Here is a 27,646-nt window from a genome sequence, read left to right as displayed (position 1 = left end):
TAGTCAGGCTGGAAAGTGACCAGCCAAAACTATCTAAACCAGCTTGACCATCCTGGTTTAAGCTGGACATAGCTGGTTTTGGCTGGGCTCCCAGTCTGGCTAGGCTGGTCAAGCTGGTTTTAGCTGGTCATCTCCTAGCCTGACCAGCTAAAACCAGGCAGAAAATGGCTGAAAACCAGCCTGGAAGTGGCCAAAACCCCTCTATAACCAGGCTGATCGCCCAGCTAAAACCCGCCAAGGCGGTTTAAGCTGTAATTTTCAGCAGGGTCAGGTTTCTTTATTTTCTAAGGTTTTAAATAAATAATTAATAACCAAATTTAATTAATAATTAACAGTAATTGCAAAAGCTTGTATTGTGTTTATCAAGGGTGTACATGCAGGCAGAACCATTTGTTATGATCATGTAAAAACAAAAACGTTGCTGCATGTAAAAGTTGAAATATTCTTATTCGTATTAACAAAGAAGAATATTACTAATTATTCTTGTTATATTCTTATATCTCGACAAGCTGTGTAAAAATGAGGCACTGCTAAAGACACAAATGTATAACAGTCATGAACGTGTCAAGCATGTTTACACAGAAAAACAATGAAAAAACAAATCAAAATGGAAATATAGATCTTAACTTTAGTGCACAATTAATGTTTTATCTGGTGTTTTAGGTTAGAGTTTGGCTTAACCTTTGAAAGTTCAATACGGTCTCCTGAATATAACATTTTATTTTACGTTATTGTGTTTAACTTGTTCTAAAGAACCTCCTGGATGTACTATATCCCTAAAATATCATCATCACCATACCTCTGATTTTACATTCACATCCTGCTTGTAATGTTTGAAACAGTTATGTAAGCCAGTGTGATGGATTTAGAAATGTAGTAAATCATTCTTATTGTCTGCATTGTGACGGTATATGTGCTTTATTTCCTCAGGAAAGCTCGTCGTGAGGTTGGTGCTTTGGCTGATTTTAATAATCCCAACATCGTCCGCTACTTCTCGTCTTGGGAAGAGGACACAGCATACAAACACGAGTCGTCAGAGAGCTTCTCAGAGTAATGCACCAAACACAAGCACCTGCTCAAACTAACACAGGGCCTACAGAAATACTGTGTTTACTAGTTTTTTACCACTTAGAGCAAGTTCACTACACTGACACAACACACTATATATACATATACATATATATATATATATATATATATATATATATACATACACACACACACACACACACACACACACATATATATATATATATATATATATATATATATATATATATATATATATATATATATATATATATATATATATATATATATATATATATATATAGTAGCGAGGCAGAGGGAAAACACATACACAGGCGCGTTTAGTTACAAACAAGTCCCCGGAGGGTGCTTTATTTACAAAGTGAAGGGGGTGAAATACGGTGCTCTTCTTGGTAATGTCCACACAAGCTACATTTGCCGATTTGAGAAGTACATGTTAAGATGCAATAACTTAATTTCTGATGCTGTGCTCAAAAAATACTTTAGTATTTTTAATGCTTATTTCAAAATACTTCCCTTTACTATAAGTTACTATATTTGACGTGTGTAACAGCTGTTTTTACTGGATATTTTTGTTTTAGCTGTTATATACTGTAATGTGTTTCTGTTTAGTACAGCATATTATTTACAGTAACTATCTGAACTGAACTATTATACCTCACCTGTTTCATTGACAGTTTCATTGATCTCTAAGATGTGATTGACTTGGATCTAAATTGCTTTGATTTAAGAATTTAAATTGTAAAAATAGCTTAGATTTAGCTAAGCTACTTTTGCCATATAGCTTTTGGCTTCACTTGCTGCATTTCCCAGGGGTAGCTTTTAGTGTAGTTAAGCTACATTTTAAGTAGTGTAGCTAATAGCGTAGCTCACTACATTTTTCAAGTAGCTTGCACAACACTGGACTCAGCAGCCGCTGAACTTCAATAAAAAAAAAAGCTGTTATGTCACACTCGCCCTTGCAAGCGAGTCACACGCAACACTGAGACTAGCCTGGGTTGCTAGGTGTGTGCAAACCACTTGATTTGCGGTTCAAATTCAATCCTGCCTCCAATCTTTGGAGGCCTATATTATTCTCTATCTATATTATTAACTTGTGTGACAACCTTCCAAATGCCTTTTATCATCTGTACGCTGATGATACAGTGATTTATTGTTGCTCCCCTTCATTTTCTCAGACCATTCAATTTTTACAGTCTGCTTTTAATATTGTTCAGTTTTGTCTTAAGGATCTTAAATTGGTTTTAAATGTAGACAAATCTAAATGAATGATTTTCACAAATTGTTCCACTCCTGTGCAGAACCAACCATTAATTACCACTGCCCAAGGTCAACAAATAAATTTAGTGTCCAGCTATAAGTATTTCGGCTTTCTACTCGATCAGGAGCTTTCTTTTAAAGAACACATATATCAAATTTGGTTAGGAAATTGAGAGTTAAGCTCGGAGCCTTTAGTCATGCCGCCCCCTCATCCTGGACTACTCTTCAGTCTGAACTAAAGATATCTGAGCTCATCCCAATGACATCGTTTCACTCTATCCTTTTTAACAAACAACAACAGTCCATTTCTCAATGTATGTGTTTTTAATATATTGAAATGTGGTAAAGCTGGAAAACTGAACTGTATTTTTATATTGTATCAATTTTATATTTATTACTAATATTATTACATTTTTATTTTCTATTTATTTTTATTTTTTATATAAATCGTGTGTTGCAGACCTCTTGGCCAGGTCACCCTTGTAAATGAGATCTTGATCAAAATGGGTTTTTAATCTGGTTAAATAAAGAAACATATATATATATATATATATATATATATATATATATATATATATATATATATATATATATATATATATATATATATATATATATATATATATATCTTTAATGCTAGTGTCACCCTTAGAGACTAGTAATATCCTGTAAGGGTTTACTCACACTATGTACAGTTGCCTTGAAGCAGCCCGAAGCACGCTTCCCCCCCTCCCGTCTCCCCCTACGGCCCGCACTTACATTACATTCAGGCCAGGGCACGCTTAAGTCATCGATGATGCGCTGTTTAGTAAACGCTTTCGTTCAGCACAGTTCACTCATCTTCAGTTTTGGGCTCTGGCACGCTTTGCACTCACACTACAAGCGTACCGCGCCAAAGCCTAAGTTAACCGCTCTCTGGCATGCCTCTTCTAACCGGGCCAGGCCCAGCCAAGTAACCCATGCCTGAGCCCGATTCAGAGCACTTTTTATTAATTTATCTGCTTTTTTGATCTCCATTGTATGAGCATTTTTGCAAGTTTATTCATTTCTGCGAACCCATGTATAATCTGATCAAATGTGCCTTTAACCAACTATAGTATGTAGAGTGTCTTTGTGTTGGTGTCTGTGTTAATGTAGTCTCTGTCTTCTGGCTTTAGCTCTGGCAGCGGCCCGGGAACAAAGTTTCTCTACATTCAAATGGAGTTTTGTGAAGGAAACACACTTCGAGTCTGGATTAAAGAAAGAAACTCCTCAAGCAAACAGTCCCCGGAGCGAAGAACAGAAGCAGCTCAGATCTACCGGCAGGTGCTGAAGGCTGTGGAGTACATTCACTCAAAATCATTGATCCACAGAGACCTGAAGGTGAGCTGATATCAATATCAATATTCTAATCAATCAATCAATCAGTCAATCAATCAATGAATCAATCAAACAATCAGTCAGTCAGTTAATCAATCAATCAACCAGCCAATCAGTCAGTCAGTCAATCTTATCAGTCAACCAATCAATCAGTCAGTTAATTAATCAATCAATCAATCAATCAACCAATGTATCAATTGGTCAATCAATCAATACATTAATTAATCAGTTAATCAATCAGTCAGTCAATCAATCAATCAATCAATCAATCAGTCTGTCAGTCAACCAATCAGTCGATCAATTGGTCAATCAATCAACTAGTCAATCAGTCAGTCAACCAATCATCCAACCAATCAGTTAACCAGTAAACCAATCATTCAATCATCTAATCAATTAATCAATCTGACAATCAGTCAATCAACCAATCAATTAATCAATCAATCAGTCAGTCAACCGATCATCCAACCATTTAGTTGACCAATCACACAATCATCTAATCAATCAATCAATCAATCAATCAATCAATCAGTCAGTCAGTCAGTCAGTCAGTCAATCAATTAATCAATCATTTAATCAATTAGCCAGCCAGTCAGTCAACCAATCAGTCAGTCAATCAATTGACCATTTGTCAGTCAATCAGTCAACTAATCAGTCAGACAATTAATCAATCAGTCAATCAATCAATCAACCAACCAGTCAGTCAGTCCAGTCAGTCAACCAATCAGCTAATTAATTAGTCAATCAATCAACCAGTCAATCAATCAGTCAGTCCATTTATCATCCAACCAATCAGTTAACGAAACAGTTAACCACTAAACCAATCAGTTAATAATCTAATCAATCAGTAAGTCAGTCAAGCAATCAGTCAGTCAGGCAACCAATCAATCAGTCAGTTAATCAATCAATCCATCTATCTATCAATCGGTCAATCAATCAATTAATCAGTTAATCAATCAGTCAGTCAATCAATCAGTCAGTCAGTCAAACAATCAGTCAATCAATTGGTCAATTAATCAAATATTCAATCAGTCAGTCAGCCAGTCATCCAACCAATCAGTTAACCAATCACTCAATCATCTAATCAATCAATCAATCAATCAATTAGTCAGTCAATCAATTAATCAATCTTTTAATCTATCAGCCAGCCAGTCAGTCAACCAATCAGTCAGTCAATCAATCAACCATTAGTCAGTCAATCAGTCAACTAATCAGTCAGTCAATTAATCAATCAGTCAATCAATCAACCAACCAGTCAGTCAGTCCAGTCAGTCAACCAATCAGCCAATTAATTAGTCAATCAATAAACCAGTCAATCAATCAGTCAGTCCACCAATCATCCAACCAATCAGTTAACAAAACAGCTAACCACTAAACCAATCAGTTTATCATCTAATCAATCAGTAAGTCAGTCAGTCAATCAATCAGTCAGTCAGGCAACCAATCAATCAGTCAACCAATCAGTCCAGTCAGTCAACCAATCAGTCAATTAATTAGTCAATCAATTAACCAGTCAATCAGTCAGTCAACCAATCATCCAACCAATCAGTTAACCAGTAAACAATCAGTCAATTATCTAATCAATCAATCATCTAATCAATCAATCAATCAATCAATCAATCAATCAATCAATCAATCAATCAATCAATCAATCAATCAATCAATCAATCAGTAAGTTGGTCAGTCAACCAATCAATCAACCAATCAATTAGTCAATCAATCAACCAATCAATCATTCATTCAATCAATCAATCCACCAATCCATAAATCAATCAATCAATCAATCAATCAATCAATCAATCAACCAATGATTCATTCAGTCATTCAGTTTTATCACACTAAATACATTCTAGGCTTCTGTTATAATGCTGCTCTGTGCATTCTAATACAACACATTCATTGATTTCAATTCATGACTTTTGGTTTTGTTTCTGCATTTCAGCCTCCAAACATAATGTTCAGCAGTGAGGGAAGAGTAAAGGTTGGAGACTTTGGCCTCGTGACTGCGGCAGAAAATGAAAATGAGGAGCAACTGCTGGAACGAACTAAAAGGACGGGAACACGTACCTACATGAGCCCAGAGCAGGTCAGTCAAGAGATCTACATTCTAATCTACATCAGACACTGTTAACAAGTCATATTGGCTTTGGTAAGAGTGCATATTTCCAAAATAGCTCATACAAAATAATAAATCCGGCACAATAAGATCCTCTGCAATTATAAAGTTTAGATTTTGTATGATTTTAAATTGTAGGAATCTATATAGTGTCTACGTGACTTTAGTAACATTCACATACTGTCGTAGTTCTTGATAACACTGTTATCTGTATCTACAGTTGCTGGTCAAATAATAAGATTACCAAAAAAAGTTGATTTATTTCACTAATTCCATTCAAAAAGTGAAACGTGAATGATGTATACATTCATTCCACACAGACTGATATATTTCAAGTGTTTATTTCTTTTAATTTTGATGACAACTAATGAAAACCCCAAATTTACTATCTCAGAAAATTGAAAAAAAAAAGGTTGAGTATTGAAGAAACCTGTTGCCTCACTCTAATCAGCTAATTAACTTAAAACACCTGCAACAGCCTTTACTTGGGCTGCGTCTGAAACCGCCTTCTACTCAGTAGGTACTGCATTTGAATTTAAACGTACTGTTCGGCCGTTAGAAAAGTACGATCTATACAGTATGAATGTGAAAAGTATGAATAGAATTCGGACGTACTACATCCGCCATTTTGTCATGGTCATGTGACCTACCTGCGTCATTTGCGTCACCTCACTTCCATTCATAAATTCTCTCACGGGGCATTATGGGATAGCGCAGCGTGCATGGGATGCGCACTCCAGAATCTCGCCGGAAGTAGTAAGTCATCCGGGTACTTCTTGCATACTGATTTTCGAATTCTATGAATTCGGACATACTACTCGGATCGCATACTGATTTTAGCGTACTATATAGTGTGGAAGTATGCGGTTTCGGACGCAGCCTTGGTCTCACAGTCCAGCCTACAGAACTACACAATCATGGGGAAGACGGCTGATTTGACAGATATCCAAAATATGACTATTGACAACTTGCACAAGGGGGGCAAGACACAAAAGGTCATTGCAAAAGAGGCTGGCTGTTCACAGAGGTCTGTATCCAAGCACATTAGTAGAGAGGTGAAGGGGGGGAAAAAAAAGATGTGGTAGAAAAAAGGTGTACAAGCAAAAGGGGTAACTAATAAGAGTGGACTGCAGCTGGAGTGTGCTTCAAGAAATACTACGCGTCACTACAACATACCAAAATATGTACGTTTATATATAAGTTATATGCTTATATTAAGTAGTGCTGGGTTTAATCATGATTATAATCATGATCGTATCAAAAATAGTTTGTTTTTTTTTACATAATACTGTATATATGTGTGTATTATATGTGTTTATTATGTATATGTGACACAACTATACAAAACAATTTTGTTACTTTGATATTTACTTTGATATTTAAATTTATATATAATTTGTATCATATACACATAAATTTTATATCTATGTATAATTAAATAAACATTCTCTCAAATATATGCATGCATGTGTGTATTAAAATGTACATGATAAATATGCACAGTACACACTCATATATTTATTCATTCATTTTCTTGTCGGCTTAGTCCCTTTATTAATCCGGGATCGCCACAGCAGAATGAACCACAAACTTATCTAGCATGTTTTTACGCAGCAGATGCCCTTTTAGCTGCAACCTATCTCTGGGAAACATCCACACCCACTCATTCACACTTATACTTAGGACATTTTAGCCTACCCAATTCAACAATACCACATGTCTTTGGACTGTGGGGGAAACCGGAGCACCCGGAGGAAACCCACGCGAACGCAGGGAGACACTCATATATATTATGTCAAAACAAACTTTTATTTTGGATGTGATTAATTGTACTTCAGTTTTGCTCAGCACTAAATCGATGGCTGCGTCCGAAACCGCATACTTCCATACTATATAGTACGCTTAAATCAGTATGCGAGCCGAGTAGTACGTCCGAATTCATAGAATTCGAAAATCAGTATGCGAGAAGTACCCGGATGACTTACTACTTCCGGCGAGATTCTGAAGTGCGCATCGAATTCATGAATGAGAGTAAAGCGACGCAATTGACGCAAGTAGGTCATGTGACCATGACAAAACGGCGGATGTAGTGCATCCGAATTCCATTCATACTTTTCACGTTCATACTGTATAGAACGTAGTTTTTTAATGGCCGAGTAGTACGTTTAAATTCAAATGCAGTACCTACTGAGTTGTAGGCGGTTTCGGACGCAGCCTAAGTTAACTTGACTAACTCTGTTTTGTACATCTTTGTTGTAAACTGATTATCTAGATGAATCAAACAACATATGACAGAAAGGTGGACATCTACGCTCTGGGTCTCATCTATTTTGAACTTGTCTGGAATCTTGGCACAATGCATGAAAAGGAAAAGGTTTGATTTGTTTTTTAAAACATTACAATCTATTTATTTTTATAGACCTTTTTCTTGAAACGCAAAATTACCCATGATGCTTTGCGTGTATGCGCAAGGAGAATGCGAAGAACTTCCGGTCGACAGCTGATGCGTGTAAACGGTCACATTTGGACAGCTGTGAAACGATAGTTTTAATCTATTTTACCTGCTTTTATCCTCTTTGAACTAATACTGTTGTCCATCAGCAGCATCTCCTGGACTGATCATTTACAGAAATGTGATCTAATAGAATGGAAAACAGCTGCTGTGAGGCGTTTTCCCCTCGTTGTCAGACGGCATCTTCTGCAGTTTAAATGAAGCCTCGTCATCGCTAAAGTCAACATTTTCTCTTTATTTCAAATATATAACCAGCCCAAACTAATGTAGTTCACCAAAATGTTTGACACACACACGTAGCCTGTACTGTGCCACTGACACACTGATTTAATAACTGTGACAAAGTGAAAATATAGGCTAGTGTCATTTCCAAATGACAGAAAAACACAAACCGTGGTGAAAACAACACACGAAATAAAACACAAACGGCTCGCGATTAGAATGAACAGCAAATCAGCAGCAGAGGGTCAATAACAGACTTTCATTGCTCATTTTTGTAAATTGCACGACTTTCATACCTGTTAAGTTTCATGCCAGTACTCTGGTTTGCTCTCTCTCTCTCTCTCTCTCTCTCTGTATGTGTGTGTGTGTTAAAGAGCCGCTGAGCTAACAGCTGACAGGCCGGGAACGCACACACACACTGTATTTCTGATGGCAGACACGTGAACTAGGAGAACGTTTTTCTCGTATTTCTGACGCGCTTGAACCACACGTGACAGATTATAACGGCTTTAACAGACACATTTCTAAGTTGTGTGTCACAAAAACACTCTGTTATCCATTAAAAACGTTATTGAAACCCATTTTCGGAGCGCAAATTACCAGTTGTACACGCTGTAAACAGAAGTGTTTAGCATTCTACCGGAAGACGCTGGTCGCTATGGCGCCCTCCATGCAGCAGCCATGAAAAAGGTCTATATGTGTGTTTGAATAAATTCAGAACTTTTTTTTATTTTAGTCTGTGTAAATGATTCTCTTGCTTGGTGTTTTTGTCTTTTAAGTTTCTAAAGGATTATCATATACAATAAATTTTATACTAGAGAAAAAGAACTTTAGTAGGTAACCAAGATTATTTTTCTGACTTTATTGCCAGATGTATTCTCTTATATTGAGAGCAATATGACATTACATTTTTTATATCTGTCGTTATACTTCTCAGTGTGTTAGATTTACAGCAATATTGAGGACTATGTATTTATTTATTTTTTATCGTTTATTTAATTTTTACTGTGCATAAAAAATGATGCAGTTTTCTCGGTGTGTGTTTTTTTAGATATGGGATAAGTTAAGAGTGAGGGTTTTTCCAGTGCAGTTCACAAAGATGTTTATCTTTGAGGTGAGTGTCATTTCATGATCAACTTTTTTTGTACCAGTAGGCTTGTGCAGTTTTCAGATTTTGATACTGTCATACCTCCTCCCTATTTTACCTTGGTATCCGGTATTACCGTGCATAATAAAAAACAAAAAGATGTAAGGCTAACGCCTGTTTCACACCGCAAGCGTCAGCGGCGTGTGAGCAGAGCGTGCGCAGCGCGTATGTCGAGCAGTAGCAGCACGCAGGCGTTTGCCTTTCACACCAGCTGCGTCTGCAGCGCGCAGCTCTTCGGCAGCTGCTGCTGAGATCAACCTATCTCTGTCTATTCTATCTAGTTACCCATGTCTCTCTATATACAAATGCACTTTTTAAACTTTTCATCTGCACCAAAGCCCCTCCTATGCTGTTTCTTTAACCTGCAAATGTTTATTTTACAAATTTTATAGATCAAATAGTACTGTATGCTTCTCAAGCTAACTTATATGAGAAGTGTTTACAGTCAGAAGACAATCGCCTGTGATATCATGTCATTTGTTTTTTGATTATCAGGTTGCTGTAGACCAAGTTATAATCATATTTATACAATATAGTTATAATGATATTTATACATGATCAAACTAGTGTTACTTTCTCCGCTTCAGTAATGTCCAGCGGCAGAATAACAGCTCGTTAATTCATTCTCGTGCAGATGATGAGACGGACAAAAGTAACCAAGGCATGTCATTCTTTTACTTATTTTCGTGTCGTCAGGTTCACAGTGCAAACAGCTCCCGGTAGGAATAACTCGAGTGAACATAAAACAAAGCCGATTAAAACTTTCTTGCTCTGCTCAGCTGCACAGAACACAGCGAGCTCACATAATCCAGCATGTGTGTCGAACTACACTACCCACAATACACTTCGCCATGGACTACAAATCCCGTAAATATTCCATTTCCCCTCTCCTACAACAGTAGTGTGCAACTTAAGCAAAACTGATACTAAAATTGTTTTACATTTGGTTTTGTAGTTCGGGCCTAAATAAATGTTTGTTGCCGTTTTTAATCGTTTTAAGTTAATTTGAATGACTATATATAAACCATTTGACATTATTAACGCATTTATTGGGTAAAATTGCTACTTTTACATTCAATGTGTTTTGGTCATTATCAATGCACTGTCACTTTTTTGAGCGTGAGCAGCGCGTCGAAAATAGACCCAGCGCCGAAACTATCGCTGCACTGCTGCTTCGGCGACGCTCACGCCTCGCTCTGACGCGCTGCTGCTGCGTGCGGTATGAAAGCTCTAATCTGTTAACATGGACGCCGAAAACACACGCGCTGCTCACGCTCTGCTCACGCGCCGCTCACGATTGCGGTGTAAAACAGGTGTAAGACAGCTTCAACAAACTGTTGGCTCTTGCCTAAACCATTCAGAAACTGAATACAATATATGCGACCTTAGGTTCGCGGTCACCTGTTTTTCTTGATTGTATTAGAGATCTGCGCGGGTCTAAATTTTAGGGGGGGTGATGTGTTCGCGAACAGAAGAGCAAAACCAAAAGCCACCCATATAACAAGCTAAAACAAGCTGTCTGTATAAACACACACACAGCACACAGCGTCACGCTCTCTCTCTCATTACCATGCATACAAACACACACACACACAGCATACATGTAGATGAGCACATGCTCACTTGCTCGGGAGCGGTATTGTTAGACCGCCCGCTCCTGTTCAAATTACACCAGATTTACTGACCGCTCCCACGCTTTATTCAGAAATTTATTCCCGCGCTGCAAGAAATCTGGTTGGCTCCCGTGGTCTACCTCGTCTCCCTTTTTGTTTGGTTGTGACGGTATAATGGTATTGAAACTGATACCGTTGCTGTTTTTAGATCCCGCAGTAAACCATATTACCGTATTACCGCCCAAGCCTATGTACTTGTGTTAAAAATAAAATATGCAGAAATAATCAGTAATTAAGGAATAATGTACAACCAATCGAATGATATTTCAGAATAAAGCCTTGTAATTATCAAGATATACTGGCCACATGTGTGACTGGATGCTGTGGAACTGTCAGCCTGAGGGTAGCAGAGAGAAAAGTCTATGGCATATACTACGATATGCAGGGTGTTTTTTAAAGATAGTTGGAAAAATACGCTAATACACTTTAGTATGGCTCAAAACCTTTTTACTATAATTTACTATTGTATTTTAGTTTAATTACTGGTACATGGGACCTGTGCAGGTCTTTCAAACAGTAGAAATATATGTAATCGACGCCTAATCTCTCGCTATACACTTTACTAACCCATGAGGGTGTTTAAACCTTTGAATCAAAATTTGAAGCAGTCACGTGAGTATAGGCGAAAATGATCACTGATCACGTGATGATGGCAAAACGAATCAAGCTCCGGTACACTGCTTCACTGCGAGATGTATTGTTTTTCTTTTGATACATGCTTCGAAGCCTCGGCGCACAACGTCACATCATTAGAATTATTTATACAATGAAGACTATATGGTGTTAATTTACATTTGATCATTGCATTTCTGAACCTCAATGCTGTTCGACTCCACTGAAATCTATGAAGCGCGGTTTAATTTATTTTTGTTCTGTGCATTATTTTATTTGGTAATTTTTTTTTGTATATTTTATGCAGATGCACTCCTTCAAAATTTTAAATACTTGCCGTATAGAGTTTGTCAAGTCATCTTGTGAAATTATATTCAAATCGCAATGTATATCACAGAAAAACTAAGGGCTCTATTTTGACGGTCCATGCGCAGAGCGCAAAACGCAGGGCGCAAACGCTTTCAGGGCGTGTCAGAACGCGTTTTTGCTAATTTACGGACGGGAAAATCCGCTTTGCGCCGTGGCGCATGGTCTAAAAGGGTTGAGTTTATTTTCTTAATGAGTTATAGGTGTGTTTTGACAATAAACCAATCAGAGTCTCATCTCCCATTCCCTTTAAGAGCCAGCTGCGTCGCGCCAAGAGCGCATTCACTATTTACAGGACGCAAAGTAAGTCTAAGTGGAAAAAATGAGCATTTCACAAGCAAACAGTTAACAGTTTATTAACAGAAAACAGTTAAACAGAGCATCTACTGCGTGAGAATGAGAGATAATGGATCTACTTTCACTTTCGCTTTTGGATAGGGAAACCTTTACGCACAGACAACAATTAGTCTATAAATAATTAATTGTGTTTGTTAAGCGCAAATATTCATTTCAAAACTATTTCTAAATTTAGTTCTAATTTCCAGCAAACGAATAAATGAACAATAATAACAAAATGTGCTCAAAAACCTGAGTTATATCCTAAAACACATGCTGCGCCCCATATGGTCTAAAACAGGGGTCTCAAACTCAATTTACCTGGGGGCCGCAGGAGGCAAAGTCTGGGTGAGGCTGGGCCGCATAAGGGATTTCACAAAAAAAAGTCCTCAAATGTCATTATTAGCAGTTTTAATTATTTCTTCTGAACATGAAGTGTCCTGAACATTAATAGAACATTGAGTGAAGATTATGAACAGCTCTTCTGAACATGGCATCTTTTGCCTACTCCTTGCTGCCAGAGACTTGACAGTGCTTCTTCTCACAAATCTGAACCACATTTGGCTTTAGAGCGGAAGCAGTTGAGACCCTCAGTATGGCTTGAAGATGATCATCATTAAGTCTAGACCTGTACTTTGACTTATTGAAGTCCTAGGGAAAAAAGTGGGGGAACTCACTCAAAACTTCCATTCCCTCACCTAAAAAAAGGCGTATATATGTATAAATAAAACACCCCCACCCCACTCCAGTCACATCAGTCTGTACCAGTCTGTATCTACCTATAATATATATAAGATGCAGGGCAGGCACGTGCACACATAGGGCCCAACCTGTGCAGAGCACATGCCCTTTTTAGTCTTGCATAGAAAGTGCCCTTTCAAAATGATCAAAAGTGCCCCCGCAACGCGACACACCCTCGGCCCCGCCCTTCAGTAGGCGCGCGATAACACCGCTCTTGAGTACGCGCACGACAACACAGCTGATCAGAACTCGCGCGACAACACGGCGGGCGGGGAATGCCAGTGACCGCTGTGTACGGATAGAATCAGCGGAGCGGGGAGTGCTCTCTCTCCCCGCTCTGCTGATTCTGTCAGTGTACAGCGGTCGGCGCGGGCCACAAAATATTGCACTGAGGGCCGCAAATGGCCCGCGGGCCGCGAGTTTGAGACCCCTGACAGGTGGACAAATCTAAGCTTGTTTTTAATAAAACAAATATAAATATGCATATAATAAATAATACTGCTAATAATAATAACATTATACAAAAGCAAATTGGTATGAATGAACTGAAAAAGCCCCCCGAGATGAAGAAGACATAAAGCAGTGATTTTTCATATTTATGTAGGCTAGAAAATAATATATTTTGTAATATTTTAATCCTTTATATTTATATCCTATATCTATTCTTATTATATCCTATATATATCCTTAATATTTGATTTTTTTTTCATATGTAAAGATATTTGCCTATTGCTCTCTTGTGCGTATTAAGCAGTGCGTAAACAGCGTAGCTCAACGCCTCAAAACGACTCTTGCGCCAAGCTGAAACTACCAAAAGACTATTGCGCCACACTGCGCCGAGTGTATGATAGGGCCCTAAATATTCCCAATGTCAGTTTTTTTCCAATTTTGTGCAGCCCTAGTGGACATGGCCTAACTTGTTCTTGTGTTTTGTTGACTCTGATAAAAACAGCACAAGTTGATGGAGCGAATGCTGAGTCCCAGACCTGAAGACAGACCAGATGCCACAGACCTGATCCTGGATCTGGATCAACATTACACACTCCTGAAGACTGATCAAGACCTCAGGACCGTCTGATAGACCAGCTCCTCTCTTATAGGATCATTTAGGTAGAGCACATACAGTTGAAGCCAAAATTATTCACTCTCCAGTTGAAATGATTATGTTTTTAATATTTCCCGAGGTCTGTTTAATGCACGTTTCTAAACATAATAGTTAATAACTCATTTCTAATAACTGATTTCTTTTATCTTTGCCATGATGACAGCACATAATATTTGACTATATATTCTAGATATTCAAGATACTAGTATTCAGCCTAACGCTACATTTAAAGGCTTAACTGGTTAATCAGTTTAATTAGGCAAGTCATTGTATAACAGTGGTTTGTTCTGTAGATTAGGGGTTCTCAACCCTTTTCACTTCGTGAATATTATATTAATATAATATTTAAAAAAACACACACACAGATACAAAGAGAAGCACAGGTCAAATGTGAGATTGCAAAAGACCAGCTTCTGCTTTAAACTGGACTGACTGAATATCAAATATTCACAAATATACGCACAAATGAAACGCATCGGTCTGATGGCGGTTGAGTTATTATTGGGAGATCGCTGACAGGAACAGTGAACAGCTGCGCCAGAGCATGTCTGAAGCAAGCTGCAGTCTCCCGCTCTCCCTCGTGAAGCAAATACGGAAGTAACTGAAACTGCAATTCATCGTTATTCCGCTAGTCCTGGCTCCATATGGAGCAATTTTCTATTGAGCCCACTATTAAAATGGCCAACTTTACAGCAAAAAAATGACAGCTATTATGCTGCGTTCACACCAGACGCGGCACGCTCGTCAAGCGAGAGTGATTTACATGTTAAGTCAATGCAAACGCGCGAATAGACATCCTGCGGCGCGATACGCGTGAATGGCGCGGCGCGAATGACGCAAATTGCACGAATGGCGTGGGGCGAATTGAGCGTTTTGCGCGTTTGACGCGCTTAACGTGCGTTTCGTGCGAATCTCTCGATTTCGAAAATCTGAACTTCAGCGTACATTCGCGCCGCGTTAACCAATCAGAAGCTTGCTCTTGTGGGGGCGTGATTGTGACGTAGAACCTGTTGTCGGTGTTCCGAGGGAAATCTTCCAGCCTTCACCGACAGCAGTTCATCAGACTGGGCTGGGCTCAGTCAGAAGCACCGCTGAAAGCCTCCGTCATCCAGGTTAAGTTTCTGGAGGAGTTTATGAGTTCACAGAGCTGGATGCACCCCTGAAAGAATGTAGTGGACTCAGACACGACCCTAAACGTATCAACGCTGTTTTTCAGTCTTCATAAAGCACATAAACACAGTTATTTTCTTCATAAAATCCATGTTGGCCATTTAACTATGAAGCTAGAGTCACGGGGCAGACAGAAGCCCTGCCTATCATGCGAATCCGCGTCTGTTCTGATGTGAATTTGACACGCGAATGAAGCGGGGTTTGACGCGCGTATGAAGCGAGTAAACTCAAATGTTCACGCGGCTATTTACGCGCGAATAGCGCGATTTATCCGCGCGTTCCGTGTCTGGTATGAACACAGCATTAGGGGGGTGAATGTTTTTATAACTCATCCTTTTCCTTTATATTAGGTTATATTAAGTCTGCATAATTAAGGACGTGGCCACTTGAGTGACAGCTAGTTCTTGCTGGTCGCCGTCACTTCTCCTCAACTGATTCCGGCTGATTAGCTGCTGAGCTCGGCATATACATCGAATTTTTGTGTTGTTTTATGTGGCTTTACACAGTCAGTTGCCTTTTGGAATTATTTCCTACAATTATCAGATGATATGGCATGCTGTGTGCACTTTATTGTGCTCACAAACCATTCACGTGGCCTTCGTTTCTCATGTGAGTGAATTTATATACTTATATACAATCTCTATAAATGTATTTGTTTTATTTATTTATTCATTTATAATTCTCTTTAGAGCTGTAATGCACTCCAGATTCTGCCAGATTGATTAGCTGCAGGCTCTAGAACAGTCGTCTGAAGTGTTGTCATACAGAGTTATACCTGGATTTCATCAATAGCCTTGCATTTACTAACACAGACTGAAGTGTTTGGAAGTAATTTGCTTTTTCGTCCTGTAAAAAAACATCATTAGAATAATGTTTAGTGGCTCTGTGTATTACAACAGTGTTTTTAAAAGTCTAAACAAGTTATTGCTATAGTATACAACCAAGCACATGTGGTCAGAACACAAATGAGTCGCAGGTAATGAAGTATTGAGCGTTTCTCCCAAAGAAAAGTCTGTCAAAGCAAAATGCTAGCAGGCATCTGTAACTCCGCTCATGCTCCGCCTCTTTGCCCTTGTTTGGTATCCCCCTGTCGGTGTGATGACACGTGAACAAAATTGCGATTGTTGGCCACGCCTATATGTAGCTTCTTTTGCTTTCTTCAGAAACCTATGGGTGACGTCACGGATACTACGTCCATATCTTTTACATTATGGTCTGAAGCTCATGCAGGGTTATTTTACATTCTATAGCAGAAACACCATTGAGCCTCGCCAGATCCTCCACCTGTATGGGCGAGCATCCGTTATAAAACACTTACAGGACATTAATCTGGACAACTATGTGGATATATAATAAATAGTTCACACAAAAATACGCATAGAGAGACTTTCACTTTCAAATTACGCTTAGTTAGTGAACGAACAGACTTATGTGTAGCTGCAGATGCAATAATGATGTTGTTTTTACACCGATTTGTAAGTAATTAATCAGAGAACAGGAGACACTGGATTACTTTGATCATTTTAATATAGCATATTAATAATAAAATCCAAAAATTATAGTATAATATTGAGAGTCAATTTTAAGCTATTTCCGCGGCCCACCGGTTGAGAATCCCTGCTGTAGACAATACAAAACAAACATTGCTTAAGGGGACTAATAATATTGACCTTAAAATGGTTTAAAAAATGTAAAAACTGCTTTTATTACAGCCAAACTAAAAGAATAAATTAAGAAAATATTGAAGGAAATACTGTGAAAATGTCCTTGCTCTGTTAAACATCACTTGGGAAATATTAATAATTAATATTTGCTTATAATTTTGTCTTCTGCTGTACTGATTGATCACTGTAAGAGCAATAAAAGTACAAATCAGATGGCAAATGTGCAATTCAGATAAACAAACTACAAAAATCTAATATCTGTATCATGTACTCCTCCTCAATTCCATTCAGACATATTCAACTCTACCACACATCAAGAGTGCGCTTCACAAAGGAAAGAGCAATCAGTGTGACACATTTTTAATTTAAAGGGATAGTTCACTCAAAAATTTTTATTCTGTCATCATTCACTCAGCCGGGGCGGCACCGTGGCTCAGTGGTTACAGAAGGTCGCTGTATCAGTTGGCATTTCTGTGTGGAGTTTGCATGTTCTCCCCGTGTTGGCGTGGGTTTCCTCCGGGTGCTCCGGTTTCCCCCACAGTCCAAACACATGTGCTATATAAATTGGATTAACTAAATTGGCCTGTGTGTGTGTGTGTGTGTGTGTGTGTGTGTGTGTGTGTTTGTGTGTGTGTGTGTGTGTGTGTTTGTGTGTTTGTGTGAGAGTGTATGGGTGTTTCCCAGTACTAGGTTGTGGCTGGAAGAGCATCCGCTGTGTAAAACATGCCAGAATAGTTGGCGGTTCATTCCACCGTGGCGACCTCTGAAATAGAGACTGAGCAAAAGGAAAATGAATGAATGAATTGACTCAGCCTTCACTTGTTTGAAACCTGTCTAAGTTTCTTTCTTCGGTTGAACACAAAAGAAGATATTTTGAAAAATGTTAGAAACCTGTAACCACTGACTTCCATAATATTTAATTTTCCTACTATGGAAGTCAATAATTACAGCTTTCAAACATTTTTCTAAATATCTTCTTTTGTGTTCAACAGATAAAAGAAACTCGTGAAGGTTTGGAAACACTTGATGTTTTTAGTAAATGGAAAGTAAATGGTCATTTTGGGTGAGTTATCCCTAGTCTAAAGCTCTTGATCACGCTGTTTCATTACTGTAATTCATTCTGCATGTTTCCATGAATTAAAAAGGATGACGTATTGTTGGTTTCACTCTTTTTGTTTCTGCAACAATAGTTGAGTCCATCAGCTCTTCAGGAAAAGTCTCTGTCTTATTCTAAACATGTCTGCTTTGCATGGTATTTTGTAACTGTAGATCATTCTGATAAATCGTCTTTTTATGAACAATGTTTTACATGTCTTAAAATTCCCATTGACGGGTTGCAGCTGGAAGCTGCATAGAACATATGCTTGACAAGTTGGCGGTTCATTCAGCTGTGGCGACCCCAGATTAATAAAGGGACTAAGCCGAAAATGAATGAATGAATGTCTTAAAATGGGGCGAGACGGTGGCTCAGTGGTGTTGCACTGTGGCCTCACAGCAAGAAGGTCGCTGGTTCGAGTCCCGGCTGGGTCAGTTGGTTTCTGTGTGGAGTTTGCATGTTCTCCCTGTGTTGGGGTGGGTTTCCTCCGGTTTCCCCCACAGTCCAAACACATGCACTACAGGGAGATTGATGAACTAAACTGGCTGTAGTGTATGAGTGTGTGTGAAGGAGTGTGTATGGGTGTTTGGGTGCTGGAAGAGCATCCGCTGTGTAAAACATTAGCTGGAATAGATGGCGATTCATTCCGCTGTGGCCGAAGGAAAATAAATGAATGACTTACAAATCCTAATAGGACAACCTTAAATTCCTTTTCATGCCAACTTAAAAGAGGGGACACTTTCGTGTCTGCATTCAATTTTATCAAAGTGCTTTAAAAGTTGCAAAGCTGTGTACACACTGTAAAAAATATCAGTAAATTAGCAGTTTTGCATATTTGTGATGTTTTTATTTTGCTACGTTTATTTCTGCTGTTGAATTGCATTATGGGAGCTTGATCATTCATTCATTCATTCATTCATTCATTCATTCATTTTTCTTAGCCTTAGTCTCTATTTCAGCTGAATCAACCGCCAACTTATCCAGCATACGTTTTACGCAGCGGATGCCCTTCCTGCCGTAACCCAGTACTGGAAAACACCCTTACACACTCATTTACATTCGCACACTACGACCGATTTAGTTAATCAATTCCCCTATAGCGCATGTGTTTGGACTGTGGGGGAAACCGGAGCAACCGGAGGAAACCCATGCCAACAGTGGGAGAACATGCAAACTCCACACAGAGATGTCAACTGACCCAGCCAGGACTCGAACCAGCGACCTCCTTGCTGTGAGGCCTCCCACTGTGCCGCCCGGGATCTTAAATCTTTCTTCCAAAAACTTTTGAACTTGAAAAGTTTCAAAAAGTGGTCTTTGTTAACATTTTTAATAGTTTAAAGTGATATATCGTCTGGGTTGGTGTTGTATGTGATGCTATATTATATTATTTTAAACTACTACAATGTCAGTAAAAGTCTCTTTGTTGAACTGTAGAGTTGAATTTTCAACATCAAAAGTGCACAGAGCAGAGATCAACATCCCATAATGCAATTCACAACCGCAAATAAACACTTGTGAATCACAAAATGCAGAAACTGTTCATGAACAGATGTGCTTATAGTGTATGCTGGGTTCTTATGAGAGCTGGAAATCCTTGAAAATGCTTGAGTTTTGTTCTAGTGTATTCAAGGTTTGAAAAGTGCTTCATAATCCTTATTAAATAGGTGATGATAATAATAAAAACCAATCTCTTTGCTTTTGCATAAAGTGAAAGCTCTGGAGTCTGTGCGAGTGCTTGTAGCGTGATCTGACTGTTTTCAAATGAAAATGTAAATAAATGTGTTTGTAAGTGTCATTTGTCACACTTATAAAGTGCTGGAAGATGTCCCCTGGAAAGTGCTTGAAAGGGGCTTAAATTTGATTTTGAAGAGGGTGTAAGAACCCTGTACATGCATTAAAAAAAATGTCAAAATATGGTGAAATTATTTGTTATTGTCATTCAATAATAAAAGTAAATAAATTTGGTCTGACCTGTCATTGGACAACAGTGGCTTGTTTTTATATATATATATATATATATATATATATATATATATATATATATATATATATATATATATATATATATATATTGTGTTTTGTTTATCGTATGATTAAAGTTGTCGCATTTTTTGACAACTTTAAATTAAAGTTGTCGAGATTTAATTGCTTTTTTACATTAAGGTAGCATCCAGAAAAAAAATAAATAAATACACCATCGAAGAATCTTGACAGAAAGCAGCATAAAAACTTACAGCCAGCTAGCATTTTAGAACTGTTATTGCAGAGCAACACAAACAGCATGCAGAAGTATAAATGCACGACTACGCACAAAGCTGGCTCCATTGGTCACGGCGATTACTCAACACGGAAGTATAAATCAGCCTTCACTCACTGAATTCAGAGTTTTTATTTATTAACCTGATTATGTACTGTAAAAAAAAACAACAGTGCCTTTTCTTAAATGCTAAATAATTTTTTTTTGCATGTCATGATTTTGCCAGGTATCCTGGATTAACATCTATGTTGATCCTGGAACAACATTCCAATCAGCCAATCAGAATTGTGTGATACGTTTACTGTTTATGTTAAATATGGGCTTACGGTTAGGTTTATGTACTTCCACATGATTGTTATTTAACTATTATATATATATATATTATAGGGATGATGCATTATTTAATATATATCTATACATAAAAAACCCTTTGCATAGACATTTAAATTTGTGTGTGTGTGTGTGTGTGTGTGTGTGTGTGTGTGTGTGTGTGTGTGTGTGTGTGTGTGTGTGTGTGTGTGTGTGTGTGTGTGTGTGTGTGTGTGTGTGTGTGTGTGTAGACTACTGGTCAAAAGTTTGGGCTCATTTTTATTTTTCATGTTTTTTTTTTAGAAAATTATTCTGTTCATCAAGGCGGCATATATTAAATGTAATGTATATATTAAATATTTATTTATTACTTATTGTATGTATTTTCAAATGAAATTATTAGATCAGTCACTATTGCTTTTATTACTATTACCATTAATAATAATATTAATAACAATAATAATTAATACATAAGTGATTTCTGAGGGATCATGTGACTCTGAAGACTGGACTCTGGAGTAATGAAGCTCAAACATTATCTTTAAAATTAGCGGAATAAATTATTAAATTAAATTAGAATCTACTCTTGAACAGTTATTTTATATTGCAAGCAGAAGCTTATTTTAAAACATTTTAAAAACGGTTGTGTGTGTGTGTGTGTGTGTGTGTGTGTGTGTGTGTGTGTGTGTGTGTGCGTGTGTGTGTGTGTGTGTGTGTGTGTGTGTGTGTGTGTGTGTGTGTTATTATATACACATCTTTTTTAAATCTAAGAATCAATAAACATTATAAGGTGGATTATTTAATAACATTAATATTTGCAGGAGAAATGGCTTGGATTAGTCGATCAAGTTGAAATTTCAAGGAAGGGATGTGTTTAATCTGGCAGGGGTGCCTTTTTTGGCGTTAAAAAGCACCATTTTCGCTTTAACTCCTGGTTACCGCTATTCATTTCCAATCAATGAGAGAAGGGGACTTAAAAGGACTCCTTTGAAGTCTGAAATGAGACAAAGCTACTGACTCCGCCCTAGACCACGCCCTCAGTATAGACACGCTTTAGATGGGTGGATCTACAGACTAACTTCAGTTGAGTTTACAGCCAGCTGACCCAAGTACACCCGTCTGCAGCCCGCAGATCGGGGCGGGGCTGAATACGGGGCGGGGCTGCATATTCAATCCCGCCCATAAGTGGGCGTGTCTAAACATGTCGCTCCGCCTACAAGTCTTTCATTGGTTCACGGAAACATATTGACGTTGATGTAATGTATGCTTTCGATTCCGGTTTTCATCTCTGCACATTAAGCAGGAATCGAAACCGAAAGCTAAACAAGCCTTCTTTAACACGAGAATCTGGGCGTTTTTGGACTCTAGGTTGATCAGAGGAGGTAGAATACAACATTCTGACAAACAAAATGGCAAAAATGTCCGCAGAAAATGAAATAGAGATGAGAATCTGTGACTACCTGAGGAGACACGGCAGGAGCACCGTACAGGACATTTTCAAGGAATTAAAATTAGAGAAATCCACCGTGAACAGGCATCTATACAGCCTACAGGCGTCAAAGCAGGTTTTTAAAACTGTGGAAGATAATAAGCGGCCAGTCTGGAATCTGGTGGAGAGCATGAATGACGAACAAAAAGCCAAACCAGAGCAAATAAAGCCCGAGATGACAAGAGACGCAATTGAAGAAAAACATGTGAAGGATCTGCTGAAATCAGGAGGTTTAAAAGCCTCTCATATCGCCAGCAAACTGGGACAACAAACACAATCAACTAACAAACTACTGTACGGTTTGATGGAGAAAGGTGAAGTGCGCAAATGCAGTAAAAGCCACATGTGGACTCTGAAAAATGACCAGGAGAGGAATGGAAGTGGCAGGTTTGTGTGTTTTATTTTATTTACAATGGGATTTTGCACTTGTCATTGATTAAATCCTGTTCTTTTTCCCCTTCCAGTGATCGCAAACTGACTTCAGTTTCAGGGTGAGTATACTTGACCAGACATGCCACATTAAAAATACTATTTTGGTAAATACTGTAGTGTTTTTTGAACCGAACCGTAGATAATACCATGATAGTCTGTAGTATACTTTAGTTTTACTACAGAAAACTGATGTATTGTGGTATAATATACTCATATTGGGCCATTTGTTTATATTACTACAGTTGTTGTGTTAATTATAAAATCACCACAACAGATTACTTCACTATATACAGTATGGTCTAAAAAACACTTGTGTTGTAGTATAGTATATTTCAGTTATTAAATCAATGTTTTGTTAACAGGGATGATGCATAATGTTACTGCCTATTGCTGTTTGACATGTATCTTCTGTTCTGCAGGATGTCTCAAACTTTTGATGTGATCGAAGAGCTTGGTGACGGAGGCTATGGTTTTGTTTGCAAAGTAAAACATAAGATTGATGACAAGATCTATGCTGTGAAGAGAGTCGAGTTCAACAGGTAAGTTCACATCATGAGATCATGACTCAACTTAGAATGAACACTCGTGTATTGAGGTAAAGTTGATTTTATGTTCGCACATTAATTTACTGAAACGCTCCCTCGAATTTTGAGTCTGAAATTGCATGTAGATCTGACTTCAAAACAACAATAGCACTATTTAATTGACTGTGGTGTGGACAATGTTGTACTTTGATAGTCATTGGCTGATAATAGGATTTTCCTGTTGAGAATTGGCAAATAGTCCTTTTCTGAACTTACATTTTTGAGGAGAAGGTCAGAATGTGCGAATATAGACCATTTCAATGTGGTCATGTCATAGGCACATCAACATTTCCTACTTGTTAACAAACTGTTTCATAACTTTAACAAGAGGTAATTCAATCATAACTTAACGTTAAAACAGCTATCATAGCATTATTTATCAACAGGAAATATGCTGAGGCCATTGCTTTTGTTTACATCCCTCAAAATGGTCTATAGAACCAACTTTACCCTTATTATGTGGTACAAAATGTTTTTCATATTTATATATTTGATTAATTTTTCCATAATTTGTGCATTTTATTATATACTTTATGCATGTTTTCATGCATTTTTATGCATATATATTTTATATATCCATGTATATTTTACTTTTTCTTTATTATTTCTACTAATATACTAAGAGACTTCTTTAAAAATATTAAAAATCACGCTATACTAAACCTTTTGACTGGCAGTGTACACTAAAAATGTCTGTTCATGGACTGTGATTCACAAGTTTTTATTTGCGGTTGTGAATCGCATTATAGGATGTTGATCTCTACTCTGTCGACTTTTGATGTTGAATATTTAACTTTACATTTTAACAAAGTGACTTTTACTGACATTTCAGTCATTTAAAATAATATAATATATGAGAAATTCTGTAATATCTAGAGAAAAAAGTCTGTAAAATAACACAAGCCCATTAAAAATATTCATAAAAATCACTTTTTCAAAATTTTCAAGGTCAAAATTTGTTGAAAGAAAGATCAAGCTCCCAGAATGCAATTCAAAATCAAAAGTAATTTGAGAAAAGTAAAAACATGAATCACAAAATACTGAAAACAGCTAAATTAGGGATATTTTTCACAGTCTATATTTATGTATGTATTAATGACACAGTATATTTTATGCATTTGTTTATTCATACTTAATCCCAGGGCCATTTATATTGTTGATTTAAGTTTATTTAAGTTGGTAATACCATGTTGGTGTTTTGTAACCTCTCGTTTTTTGGGTTGTTAGCCCAACCCCCAACCTGGAGGACCAGGGCACACACTCATACACTACAGACAATTTAGCTTACCCAATGCCCCTATAGCGCATGTGTTTGGACTGTGTGTGAAACCGGAGCACTTTGAAGAAACCCACGCCAACACGGAAAACATGCAAACTCCCCACAGAAATACCAACTAACACAGCCAGGGCTCATACCAGCAGCCTTCTTGCTGTAGGCGATGGTACTAACCATTGTGCCCCCAAGTTGCTATTTGTTAATTCATGCACTTATTTATTTATTAACTTAATTTAATTAATTTATAACCCTTTTTTTATTTTAACATATGTGTGTGTGTTGAGCATCAATTAAGACAATGTTAGCACCTGTCAGCTTTAATTGTGGGGAAAACTGGATAATTTTGAGCGTTTGTCAGCTAATTTCAGCTTCCGGGTTTAAAAGGATTTTTGGGGCGGATCAAAATCTGCGATGTAGCGCAAAACTCCAAGTGCAAAGATGACTCGTCGGTTTCTCATTAATATTTATAGCAGAGTTTTCTTATCCTAAGAGAAGAGCCGACTTCTTAATTATTCATGACTGCGCGTGCTTTCTCAAGGCAAAGCAGACCTGCTAGTGCCAAGCTGTGAGATCCTACGTTGATGACTGGGTGAGACGCGTTCACGAACACACGGCACAGAGTATTTAGCTGTTCATAAAGGGTCGTATGTGTCTGTTTCCATGATTCACGGGGATTGTTGCATGTTTTCCCCTGCGATGCTGTCAGGGCCGATACAGCAAAGCTGTTTGTGTGCAGTAAACATTTTTGTCGGGAGAGCAGTGCGAGAATTGGAGAATGGCGGACGTTGTCTTTTATCAGGAGTTCGTTCACATTTAGACACATCGCCATGCTGCTGTGTTCGCCTGAATCCTCCAGATTACCAGCAGGGGTAATGGTTAAAATAGACAGGACAAGAGACCTGCTGCACTGAGTCTGCATTCAGACCTGGGGATTGAGGGAGAAGTCCTCATTTAGTGTTTACAGGAACACGATTATCTTTATAATGATATATATTGTGGTTATCTGTATATGAAATAACGAATAACAAATGTAGCAGGGCATTAAATTACTGTTTATTTCTTTGCATTTTAACTTTGTAAACTATAAAATCACGCGTCTTCTCACGGCTTGGGTCTCATTTTGTGAGCCGACTGACAACAGTTGTTCGCTCCTCTCCTTCTCCCCTGCTCTGCTGGCCACGCCCACTCCTGCCCTTTGCTCGCGGAGCTCCACGCCCATTATCATGCATCTTTTGAAAAAATTCTGAGGTGGACCTGAACTGAAAGTGGGGGGTGTCATGGCCCTTTAATGCATATATGTATGTTTTTTAATATTACAACAGTGAAGCTGAACCTGAGGTGAAGGCATTGGCTCGACTAGATCACCCAAACATAGTGCGCTACTTCACATGCTGGCCTGATTCTGACAACTGGATGTCAAATCAAGAAACAAACGAAAAGTCAAAGTAAGCAAATCTTCAACACTGTAGACCGAAACACTCAGTTCTTCACTGTAATGATGTTTCTGTGTTTTACTGTCAGCACAACAGGTTCTTCAACTGACACTGATGATACTAATGAGAGAAGCGCTAGTGATGATGATGTTGCTGATGATGAAGATGATGATGATGATGATGTCAGTGATGATGTCACGTTAGGAATGGAAAGTCTGACTTTTACAGAGTGTGTACAGCTCTCTTCATATGAAAACAGATGTTTATTTTGGAAAAGTTTCTGCCAAATGCATTACTGTAAATGTGTCTGTTTTCAGATCGACATCTGCTGCTAAAGCCAGTGGACAGTGTGATCCTACAAATCAGTGAGTTTGTTTGTTGCTAACTATTCGTTTATGACAGAATAGAACATCAAAATTAATTAAATTCATTCAAATATATTATTTTTATTTAATATTTTTTTTATTTATGAATGAATATATATGCAGCTTTACAAGATGTCTATTATGTTGGCAGCATCAATGGAAAATAATTTATAAATTTCTCAAAGCTGCAGTTTGGTTTGGTTACATTATAACCAACTATTGTACAGGCCAGAAAAGGAGATTAGAAATAATTTGCTTCAAGAAACACTAACAGCAAACTACTAAAGGCAAATTCATGATAAAAAAGTATGTTATTGTGCTTTTAAAGTGCCTTGTATAAAGTACCTAGGCATAGGCACTACACTGGAGCATTAGGACCCACACAGACCACAGGTTGGGCGCCCCCTGCTGGTCTCACTAACACCCTTTCCAGCTGCAACCTAGCTTTCCCATGTGGTCTCCCATCTAGGTAGTGACCAGGCTCAGCCCTGCTTAGCTTCAGTGGGTGACCATGTGAGAGTTGCAGAGAGCTAGCTCCCGGCCAATAATAAGAGTTTAGTACATGGAAATAGCCACACCATGGGTCTCAAACATCGTGTTCTCATTCTCATGTAAATCCTGTAAATGTGTAAAATCCTGCTGAAAACAGGCCAATCAGAACAAAAACAGACTATTACAATCCACACAAGATCGTTAATATGCTGCTAAGCATCAGAGCAGAACTCATAAATAATCATGACCCTTCCAAATATGGTCAAACCTGAGCTTTTAATTCTAGAGGTCATTTCTGTAGTTATAAATGAGCATTTTAAAAAGTCTGGAGAATGTTTGTACTTACCATAGGCACATACAAATGAAAATATGAGAGAACAATTTAACGCACGGGTGTCAAAGTCAATTGCTGGAGGGCCGCAGCCTTGCAAAGTTTAGTTTCAGCCCTGCTTTAACACACATGTCATTCTTTCGTATAGATATGGATTTTTGTATTTTCTGAGCTCAATGGGGCGACCCCTGTAAGTTGCGTAAATCCTAAGTTTTTTTGTATGTATATATATATATATATATATATATATAT

At 37.9% G+C, this 27,646-nt stretch overlaps 2 protein-coding genes across 10 annotated transcripts in view; both read left to right on the top strand.

Annotated features, from left to right (window-relative positions):
- The window catches only part of eif2ak2 (eukaryotic translation initiation factor 2-alpha kinase 2), a 32,331-nt gene extending 11,928 nt beyond the window's left edge, over nucleotides 1-20,403 (top strand). Inside the window, exons 14-21 of one of the 4 annotated variants that reach the window (XR_015504827.1) lie at nucleotides 931-1,050; nucleotides 3,468-3,672; nucleotides 5,609-5,752; nucleotides 8,055-8,156; nucleotides 9,568-9,630; nucleotides 14,344-14,501; nucleotides 17,997-18,813; nucleotides 19,645-20,403. Coding sequence is in view for 3 of the 4 variants with exons in the window: in XM_087277230.1 (XP_087133356.1) it covers nucleotides 931-1,050; nucleotides 3,468-3,672; nucleotides 5,609-5,752; nucleotides 8,055-8,156; nucleotides 9,568-9,630; nucleotides 14,344-14,469 (760 nt within the window). In the remaining variant the exon portion in view is untranslated. 4 annotated transcript variants of the gene reach the window in all.
- A 1,860-nt stretch (nucleotides 20,404-22,263) lies between these two features.
- Nucleotides 22,264-27,646, top strand: part of pkz (protein kinase containing Z-DNA binding domains) — a 10,521-nt gene continuing 5,138 nt past the window's right edge. For 4 of the 6 annotated variants that reach the window (XR_015505116.1, XR_015505115.1, XM_087277862.1 and 1 more), the window contains exons 1-6: nucleotides 22,264-22,868; nucleotides 22,946-22,972; nucleotides 23,333-23,452; nucleotides 26,096-26,218; nucleotides 26,295-26,435; nucleotides 26,524-26,571. Coding sequence is in view for 4 of the 6 variants with exons in the window: in XM_087277862.1 (XP_087133988.1) it covers nucleotides 22,402-22,868; nucleotides 22,946-22,972; nucleotides 23,333-23,452; nucleotides 26,096-26,218; nucleotides 26,295-26,435; nucleotides 26,524-26,571 (926 nt within the window). In the remaining 2 variants the exon portion in view is untranslated. 6 annotated transcript variants of the gene reach the window in all.

Source organism: Danio rerio, chromosome 13 (assembly GCF_052040795.2).
Source record: "Danio rerio strain M-AB ecotype USA chromosome 13, GRCz13ab, whole genome shotgun sequence".
Classification (NCBI taxonomy): Eukaryota; Metazoa; Chordata; class Actinopteri; order Cypriniformes; family Danionidae; genus Danio; species Danio rerio.
The sequence above is the reverse complement of the archived record's forward strand: the minus strand, read 5'-3'. Positions and strand labels throughout refer to the sequence as shown.